General features: G+C 40.2%; 1 protein-coding gene across 7 annotated transcripts in view; it reads right to left on the bottom strand.

Moving 5' to 3' along the window:
- LOC148039252 (uncharacterized) overlaps positions 1 to 5,859 on the bottom strand; it is a 63,845-nt gene extending 57,986 nt beyond the window's left edge. The window contains exons 1-6 of one of the 7 annotated variants that reach the window (XR_015690389.1): positions 5,396 to 5,859; positions 4,650 to 4,701; positions 4,306 to 4,544; positions 3,277 to 3,916; positions 3,061 to 3,143; positions 2,254 to 2,319 (exon numbers count right to left, since the gene is read on the bottom strand). Coding sequence is in view for 1 of the 7 variants with exons in the window: in XM_087675141.1 (XP_087531267.1) it covers positions 258 to 333; positions 2,164 to 2,319; positions 3,061 to 3,143; positions 3,277 to 3,304 (343 nt within the window). In the remaining 6 variants the exon portion in view is untranslated. The other 6 variants (XR_015690386.1, XR_015690390.1, XR_015690388.1 and 3 more) reach the window with 6 other exon arrangements.
- Positions 5,860 to 10,489: the final 4,630 nt, after the last annotated feature.

Below are 10,489 nucleotides of genomic sequence, written 5' to 3' on the forward strand. Positions count from 1 at the left end.
AAGCTCTTGCCCATTTGATTTAACACACCTCAACAGCTCTATTGATAGGCAATAACCACTTGAGGATTCAGAAATGTTTGGGCTGATCCATTCAACATAAACGTCCCTAATCTCATCAGTTGGTTAGCTAATCTTGGTGATCTCCAAATCAGTTCAGTTGATTAACGAGCGTCATAAGTCATAGTCTTCATTAACACCTTAAATCTCTTTACATTCACATGCAGCATAACATATTAAAGTGAACAAACTGCCTGTACCTTTGAGGTTAACCAGGGCCTTTCTCACACTTCTCTCACAATCGGCACAGTCCATTCGGACCAGAAGCTCCACCATCTGCATGAGCAATAATACCCCACAAGTTAGTTAACAAAATACTGCTAAGGCACACAGTAAAACCACTTCAGGAGCTACACTACCTTCTTGCAAAGTTAAGATGTTGAATTGGAAAGGTAAGCAAATGCATCATTAATCTCTGCCCATTCCAAGTACATATTCATTCAAATGACAAGATTAAACTCTGTGTAAAAGGAATGAGCTCACTTCCTTGTAAGGATTAGAGCCATCTTCTTTTTGCAGCTGAGGCCAAAGCTAAGCCTAGCACACTGGGCTGCAATAATGCAGCAGCTGAGGCCAAAGCTAAGCCTAGCTTTGCATCTTTTTCATTTGATGTTGAAGCTGCTATTCTAGCTGTAACATTTGTAACGGACAAGGCTGCTTGCAATCGAGCATTTTTTGTTATGAATTTCTGTTTTCTTCGGCCTTTGAACTAGTTTTTGAATGATGCAGTTTTGACCAGATTTCTCAGGCACTCCAAATGCTTCTCCAACCATGATTTTAGATGGAAGAAACTGCCCGCTTTCATGAAAACAAATGGTTGTTCTCGTCTCATCCACAGCCAAGTCTTTAGCTCCTCAAGCCTTCTTGGAGTAGAATGACAGCTTCCAGGACTGTACCCAGTATAAGCAAAATATGAGTGATTTCTTTTAGGAATCAAAGGAGACAAATCAGATGGAGCATGGCATTTATCCAATGCGAAGCTCGGTGACAGCTGAGAACTGTGTGACACTGGAATTTGGTTGATTTGTTTAAGCTCATGGAGTGGAGCACAATCAAGTTTCTGTGAGTTGATCAACTGGGATGAGGATGTGCAGCCCTCAACAGTTGATGTGCTCTATGAACGTGCCAAGAAATCATGCATTCCATTCTGGCATGCAAATCCAGGCATGTTGAAGGGTGATCTTTCATACTCCCAAAAGGAAGAGGGATCATCAGGATCACATAGGCCATCTGGAGCATATGATACATTGAAATTCATGGTACTATCTTTTTTGCGAGAGATTTCACAACAGGGTACTGAGATCTGTAGTCACCCTGCTGTAGATGTGCACTGCACAGAGAGCTGCCGCTAGAGGCAGAGAGGCGAGGGTAGGGGCAGGGGCAAAGGAAGAAAAAGACGGCCATGGCCATGCAGATCATCATCTTCATCAAGCCGATCATGTCCCTACTCCCTTCATACTGCCCGCTCCCTATCGCCCCTATAGTGATGCCTCAATCGTCCTGCACGAGGTCCCTACCATCGACCTCTCGCCCTTGCTGTGCCAACAAATAGAAGGCAAGAACACCCAGTCGGGCCCCTGCTTCTGCCTCAAAACGGCTTCCCTAGGTACCTTATCACCTTCTCTTACAGCTTCGGAAGGGGGAACTCCTGCGGGAATCACCACCATCGGTGCCATTACCATTGTTTCCAGTGCCGCCATCTCCCCCAGATGCAACAGAGAAGCATCACAGCAGGGCTTACCACGAGGTGGTGCTAGCTAGGAGTGTCTGAGGAACGTCTCTGCTTGGACGTTGATGCCGTCTCGCTGGGATGGACAGCACCTGTCGATCTCCTCTCTGGAGAAATACATCTCGGTGCTGCTAGATGTGCCGGCGCTAGAGCTACTGCTGCTACCAAGGGGATGATCTGATTGGCACAACACAGCAGGGATCTCGGAAGATGCGACCGCTGGGGAAAGCCATCAGCATCTGTCCTGCTACTGATACTGAGGCTGCCACCTGCGGACCCGGAAGCGAGCAAGAAAACACTTAAAAAGCGCCCTTCAGGAAGCTTTCTTGATCCACGACAATGCTTTCAATTCGAGCAGTTGAGGATTACGGCCTCACAGGTATAGTGCGAAGCAGTTGAGGATGGAATATCTTCTGGTTGGCGTAGTCCAAATCAACCACAACATGTCGATTTGTCAGAAACCCAACCTGAGGAGTCCCTGTCCTACTCTGTACTATGGCTCCAAGTGTACCAAATGTCTCTTGACCTGCAACCTGTGAAATTCACCAGAGAGAGAAACGTATCAGAATTTTCAAACTAGTAATGATGCAACAATTATTTACATATATTGCAACTAAAAATCTGCCAATCTTCACCTCTACAGTGTAAAAAACACCATCAGTTGTTTAATTGATATATGATGAAGCATGTACATACTCTCAGCATTTCTCAAAGTTTATGGAAAGGAGGGGAAAAATGTGCGGAAAACATCTAATGACACCAAAAACATAGAAACACATGAGATGGTCATTTCTATTTTCTATACACAAATATGGACATCATCATGCTGCAATTGAGTATATCGATAAACAAAATGATGATAGATTCGAGAGTGATGCCCCTCGAATATCAATGTAGACATATCAATCTGCCACTAAACTGTACACTATCATAATGCATCAAATGCCCTCATTTGATATGCTAGTTTATACAACTCAATTAAATAAAAAATACTAAACAGTTTGTTAGACCAATATAAGACATCAATCTTGATTACATAAAAGGGCCTACAGTTGATCCGAAAATTGAACTAAGACCACAAGCATGACATCAAAAGAGTAGACACATCTAGATTATGACCATGCTCTAAGGCTATGCAACTGATCCTTGAGATAAAATTTAGAAAGTTGGTTGTAAGATGCACACCTCCAAAACAAAAGTAAAATTATAGAATGACTAAATTTCAAGACAAGCAGTTTGTATTCAAACTTTGAAGTTATTCACTGGCTTTTTACCTGAGATCTTGGACCGATGGATGGGTCATTGCCCCTTAAACCTTCAACCAGCTTTGTGTATACCTCTTGCTTAGGGGTTGCGGCTGGAATACCAAAGTAAGAGAACTCTACCACATCAACATCATACCATATGCCTCTAGCTGGTCAACCGTGAGAGTTAAAGAGGACAAACTCTTGCTACAAAAGACATGTAGATGAGAGTTAAAGAGGACAAACTCATAGCAAGTTTGATGCTGTCAATCATGAAAGTATTTGATGTGGTGAGCCTTGATTTGGTCCTTCATTCATGTTCCAACCCAAGTCCTAAATGCTCTGTCCCTCTCCTGTCTTCACCTTCACAGGTACATGCATTTTCTTTTGCACCAGCTGAAGTATATACTTGGTCATCAGGTAAGATGGCTTCTTCATAGTCAGCTAATGTGTGTTTGATTCCATCAAGTAATGCGGCTTCTTTGCAATAAGCCACTAGTGATTCTCTTCCATCAGCATGATATTTTCCCTGGCAATAAGGTGGTCTGCAAGCAGCATCTGCAGAACAGGGAGGAGACACAGACAATACTTGGTGGTTCTCTCTATCATCCTCCATCTTTGCTTTGGTTTTTAGGTCCAATGTTTTCAAAGCAAAAACCAGCTCAAAGGCTGCAAGTGTGCAATGGGCTGCCTGTACTGGGGTCAGCAGGTTTTGTAGCTCTTGGAGGGTATGCAGCCTGAGAGAGTTTGATCGCTTTAACAGCGAACTCAAAGTTTCAAGCTTTGACTCCATTAATTGTTGTCCTTGCACTATGTTGTGTGACATGATGAAAGAAGAACTCCCAATCCCTATGGCTTCTTTCATGCTTTGATCTGCAATAAGCATCTGAAAGAACCCAAAGTAGTAGTCAGGTTCAGCAAACCTAGAAAAGACAGAATATTATGAATCACAAGTAGCTTTAGACACTTTCCCGTGTCACTGGGAAAAGGGGATCTTTTCCCTTGTTTTTCCTTATAGTATTCAACATCATGAGCTTCTGTGAGGGAGGGACCACATACCTGGTCGGGGGCAGGGAGCAACCACACTGAGCTAGGTATGTGGTCCCTCCCTTGCAGAAGCTCATGATGTTGTCGTAATTCACAATGTGGGAAGTATAGTGAGAATTTGTTGAAAATTTCTTGTGTGCATCATGCCAGACCATGGCAGACAGCTTCAAAATGGCTTGGCAGAAACATGATAAATTGCAACAGAAAACTCAAGAAGCAAAGGTTCACCTGCATGGTTGCTAGTTGATTTGAAAGCTCCATCTCTGCCTGGTGCATGTAATGCTGTAAAGCATCCATTGAAGCTAACTGTGTCTTTGACAACAGGCATGTCACATCATCATGGCTTATGCAACCATTATGCTTCTGCACATCAATACCCATTTTTGAGTACACGAGTGTTATAGCTGATGTGGGCCTCCAAGCACCTATCCACATAAATGCTGCTTCAAGAGCAGAGGAATGACGCCCTGCAGGAAAAAACTTTAACCAATACTAGAAAACATGCCTCAACACAAAACTCTATTTAGTGGGGGCAAGTAGAAAGAATCAAACACAGTAAAGCCAAAGAATACTTGGATTCTCTTCTTGGCCACCCAAAAGTGGATTGAAATCTCACTCTATCACCTACACACGTATATACAACAGATTCTCTGAAATTTATCATTTTAGCTTGAATGTTTTACTTACTAGACACAATATGTGTAAGCCAGGCTGTTAGTCAAGACAATTTTCCTGATGAGAGTTTTGGAAAGAAGAGATATAATATGTGCTAAGAATAACTTTGAGAAACAAGCTAGAGTGTTTGAATGGTTTGAGCAATCAATAAGCCCATCTTGAGGCAATGAAAGTAAGCCATTGAGCGTGTTTAGATTAGTATTCTGTGCATGTTTGGATAGAATGACTACCAACTGTGTACTGAAAGTACTCTGTACATGGCTCCCTAATGCAATGAAGGTAAGTCATGCAGTATCTAATTCAAATAGAATATTATTAGTGCTTTTTTAATACTAGCTTAGAGTACATTTGTGTCAGGCAATTCTCCTGGACATCCATCGCTATATGTTTATTCTGTTCTCTTTCACAGGATGTGTTGCAGAAAATTTCTAAGTTTTCATTTGCTGAAATGCAGGCCATGGGGACAAATGGAATTGTGAAGGAATGCTTCTTGTCGTATGGACTTATGGGAAAAATGGAATAATGAAGGAATTCTTCTTGTTGTATGGGCTTATGGACCTAAGAGTCTCGCAACGGCACAATTCAATACAAGTTAATGCAATCCACAAGCAATGCAACAAATAAAAAGTGTGTGAAGCCTGACCTGAAATAGTTGCTCATGCAGTCCTTCACAAGCTGCCTGACATGGGAATCAGGGCTCTTGGAGACGAGGGCGAACCGGAGGGCCTACACCTTGGCCTTCCACTACAGCCAGACCTGATCTGCAGGGTCTCCACTCTCTTCTCCAGCTCCTCGTTCTTCGCCCTCAGCTCCCGCGTCTTGTCCGGAGGCTCTCCGTGCTCTTCTCTAGCTCCTCCTCCCTGGCCTTCAGCCTCCCCTTGATGCTCTCCACGCTCTTCTCTAGCTCCTCGTTCCTCGCCCTTAGCTCCCACCTCTCGCCCTCGCCCTCCTCCCTTGCCCTCAGCCTCCCCTCGAGCCTCTCCATGTTCTTCTGTAGCTCCTTGTTCCTCGCCCTCAGCGGCTCTATTTCATGCATCAGAAATCGGCGTAACATGATTTCCATTTTCCTGCCTTTCGCGCTGCGTGTGCAAACAGAGACAGACAGTCGGAAAGAGAGATAGGTCCTTAATGATTATTTTTTATATTATTACATATCCGACACCCTTTATATAGATCCCTCTACATCGTGCTGTGTGATTCACTTCATCCTAACGTTATTACTGAGATACCCCGCGGTAAATTACTCAATTCCTAATCAACCTCATAAGCAAACTTCCCATTTATCAAAGCATTCCTAACAAACCCATCAAGAGTTTATTCTATGCTTGTATTTCTTTCCGATAGTATGATAAGGGTGTTAATAGTAGACTTTTAACTACTCACATGGATGTGAATTGTATGAATTAGGTGTACACTTAAGCAATGCATTGTGTACTATTGTTGTTTGGTTAATCACTCATGTAATAGCGAGCTTGAAAATCTATTGAGCCCAACAAAGTGGCTTCAATGTAGCAAGCACCTCATGCATCAGTGAGTCAAGACATTTATTTGGGGTTTGCATGACCCTCTCCCAAAAATGACATCATTCTCAAAGCTAGTACTTAAGATGGATGCTTATTGAAACCCAAAGCAACTTACTTGTACCCAGCTTCTCAAGAGGATTACCACACAACCTACTTGTACCAAGCTTCTCAAGAGGATAGGTTGAGGAGTGTACTAGATAGCCTGCATGAACCAAGCTCAAAGGACTATGCTAGGGGACTATGTTCAAAGGACAATGTGGTGAACAATGCATTACATGAATTTATGCAATGAGGCTAAGTCTCCTCCTAGTGATCTAGAATTGTACACATGCTTTAGTCATTTACTAGAATTTCTTCAAGCTATTTTGATAGAAAAAGATATAGATAATTTCATGTTAGGCTTTAGATTTGCAAGCATTAATCACTACATAAAGGGCGTCATTAAAATTTTTTAGTTGTTATCTTTAAGATAATACACAAATTCAGGTGTATCCACCTATAGGTGGTCTGGATCAACTCAAGCTGGCATTGACCATCCCTCTCTAATTGTTGGCCATTGCCCTAGTTACAATGTGGGAAACAAGAGTCCTACTTCACTTCTAGTGTCTTATACGGTAATCTAGGCTATGGATCTTCAATCTTCATTAATCTCATTGGATTCATGATGCCAAAATTAGGCCTTTCCTGTGCATGTATTTTTGGTCACTATTGCATGTCACTTGGCTCACAGCATACATAATGTAGAAGATGATCAAATGAATTCCTCCATCATATGCTCAGTAATTAAGTCCCCAACCCAAACACATGCATGTTACTTGGCCTATGATAGATATGAACAATCGTAAAGGAGTGTTATAAACTTACTAGCATATAAAGCCCCCAACCCAAACATATGCATGCTCTCTTGATAAAGGGCATGCCTAAGCACAAGTTGTTGACATTGGCACCTTTAAATATCAACAAGTAACCTAACGATCCATTGTTGGTATGTTATTATAAAAGTGTAGTGAACTCATCAATATTCAAGGACTCAAATAATATTCCTAATTATTATCTTGAACATATCTCTTTTAATTTTTTGCATAACATTGATGGCACTCCATCTTTTAATCTATCTCTATTATTCATTTCAAGCTTTAAGTTTTTCCAACCTCACTTATGATTTGAAAAGTTTTATGAAAGTAATTTCTTTGTTTCCATCTTGCTTTAACTTTGACATCTCTAGGATTTGGGTTCCTCCTTTTGAGGGTTGTTTGTTTTCTTCGATTTACCCTTCTCAATCTATGAGCTTTTTTCTTTTTACTTCTTTTGTGACTATGTTGCATGAAGTTCTTCCTTATCTTCACTCTTTTCTCCTTGGGCACTTCTTAGCTCCATTCCTTTGCAAAGCACCCATGTTCTTTGCATATAAAGGCTGTAACCAAGAAGAGAGAGAATTCTACATTGACTAGCAACTCAATCACATTAGGATCATTGATGCCAGGAGGCATATTCCACGGTGAAACAAGAGTACTACTTCACTTCTAGTGTCTTATATGATAATCTAGGCTATGGATCTTCAACCTTCATTAATCTCACTGGATTCATGATGCCAAAATTAGGCCTTTCCTGTGCATGTATTTTTGGTCACACTATTACATGTTACTTGACTCACAACATACATAATGTACAAGATAATCAAATAAATTCCTCCATCATATGCTCAGTAATTAAGGTCTGATGCTAAAAATCTTGAAAACACCCAAATTCTTTAGAATCAAGCAACTACAGCTCCAATTTTACTACTTGGAAGCCTAGATCCCTTAGCAACTTTGCTAACTCATTCAATCTTAGGTAAATGAGCTTGCTTTTGCTCACATTAGTCACAACCCCAGATAGCTCTAGAAAACTTTCATACACTTTCATCAAATACATCTACTAGTTGCCTCTCTACTTGCACAATATTGGTAAGTTATTGTTGGCAAAGAATTGGGAGACCAAGTGTCTTCTTAATGGTATAGGAAGCCCCTTGCTTACTCCATGTCACTCAGCAAATTGAAACCACCATAAGCAAATTTTGCTGCACTGATTGAAGCTGAATGATCATCTCATGTCTCAATGACATCAAAGTTCCTAAATTCAAAAATCAAGCGTGCTCAAAGAAGTACTCTATAAGACAAACTCTTCAATAGCATAAGACAAAAAATATATCTACCTCCAAAACATGAACTTTGAAAGTGAATTAAATGACCACCATGTTGACAAAGGAATGATAGACTATGAATGTACAAGTCACAATAGCTGCATAAATCCACAATGTCTAAGACATGCAAAAGCATAACTGAAGTTACAATGATCTTCATTTAATATTGGCCACTGGCACACCTTGAGCATGAAGATTGTAGCAAAGTTTCTCAAAAGATACAACCAACCTATACTGCCTTTGAATAATCTGTTGTCAACCGACTTATGGATGTATGGTACGTTCCAAACTCTGGATGAGGTTGCAAAGCTCAGCAATTTGGAGGCGACAATCTGGAGGCAATCAGCATATACAGCAGGAACTGCATCCTTCTTGCTCTGCAGCTTCGCACCATCTAGTTGCACATAAGAAGGTGAATGACCTTGGCCCTTGGTTCAAAGAGAGTGAGAAATGGAAGAGAATAAAATGTTGATCCCCTTGCCGATAAGGCATCATCTCACATTAGCCCCCCAAAAATGAAGTTGAGCCTCATATATATCCTATTGAATTTGGAGGATCATGTATTAATAACTCCATCTAATGTTTAGAAAAGCTACCCAAATTATTAGGTCCATCTAGCCATAGATGATTGGTCATTAGGATTGAGGTATTCTCACGTTCCTTGATGGGATTTATTTTACTTATCTAATTAGCAAAGGTACCATACTATTACAACATAAAAAAGTAGCTTCCTTTTATTATCATGTTACATAGGGTCCATTAACACAACATCTAGCACATGACAAACACTTTGAAAAACAAAATTCTATTGCACAAAAGATAATATATAAAAACACAATTCCATGAAGTAGTATAAAATCCATCTCCCTACAGAGAAAACAATTGTCTAGCCTAGGATATGAGCTTCCAACCCCATAAGATTGGGTTGTATGTGATTACACTACTTGTGTCAACAACACACAGTAGGGAACTTATTAACTTGGAGCCATGATAAGCTTCCCTCAGCATTAAAGGTATCCTATATAATAGGGTCACTTGGCCTTTTTCCTTCTCAAGCACTCATGTAATCAAAAACACCTATCTCCTAAAAGATCATGGGATCCCAACCCACTAGTGAGTATTTTGGCATCTTATAGGATGCTAAGGCATATTGGGATGGAAATGCCAATGGCTTGAACTACAATGATAAAATTTTTTTCAGATTGTTCCATGAAAAACAATAATTTTAGAGAATAATTTCAAAATATTTTGTTATAATTTGACAAAATGATAATTTCATAGAGTAATTTTAAAATACTCGTAATAATGTTTTTTGGGGCCATAAATATAGTCGTTGGGATATGATCTTCACAAGTATATATGAATGGTCTTGCTAAAAATTCATGTGTCTATTATTTCTAAGGGTAGAAAAGGGATATGATAGTGCTCATGAATTTTCTTGAGTTGTTCCAAGATTTTTGGGAGCTTTGAATTACCTTTAAGGATTGACTTATAGGAATAAGGGCTAGAGCAAGTTAGGAGGGATTAGAGGGTAGCATAAATAGACTTGTCATGGATGTTACACTTGATGTTTGTCATGACCACAAGATGATACTAGCCAAATAGGTGCCTATAGGAGAAGTTGCTACACAAGATTGCACACATCATAATTTTTGAATTGCCAAATGCATAGCATGATTGAAATCCTCATGGAGAGTACATTAAGATCCTCTAGGGGTTCAGCCTCTCTTGTAGAGATTCAAACCTATGGTTTTTTAACCAACATGGAAGGTTTAAGATGTATAGGAGAGAATAGCCCAACATGCTTTCCTCCCCTCCTTGCTTTTTATAGTGCTCTATTTTAATATTGGCCTTGTTGAGCATGTTCTTAGCACAAAAAGCATGCTTTTCTTTTAGCTCTCTTATTTTTTCTCAAAAGATAAATTCAAAATTTTTCCAATCTTAATTTGTTCTTCTTTTCCTCTTGTGTTTTCCTTTTATTATGATGCACTTTCAATGTTCCATTGAGAATTTGCAAGAGTTTCTACATTGT

The sequence above is a fragment of the Lygodium microphyllum genome, chromosome 3 (assembly GCF_053477565.2).
Source record: "Lygodium microphyllum isolate KBCC chromosome 3, Lygodium_microphyllum_v1.1.10, whole genome shotgun sequence".
Classification (NCBI taxonomy): Eukaryota; Viridiplantae; Streptophyta; class Polypodiopsida; order Schizaeales; family Lygodiaceae; genus Lygodium; species Lygodium microphyllum.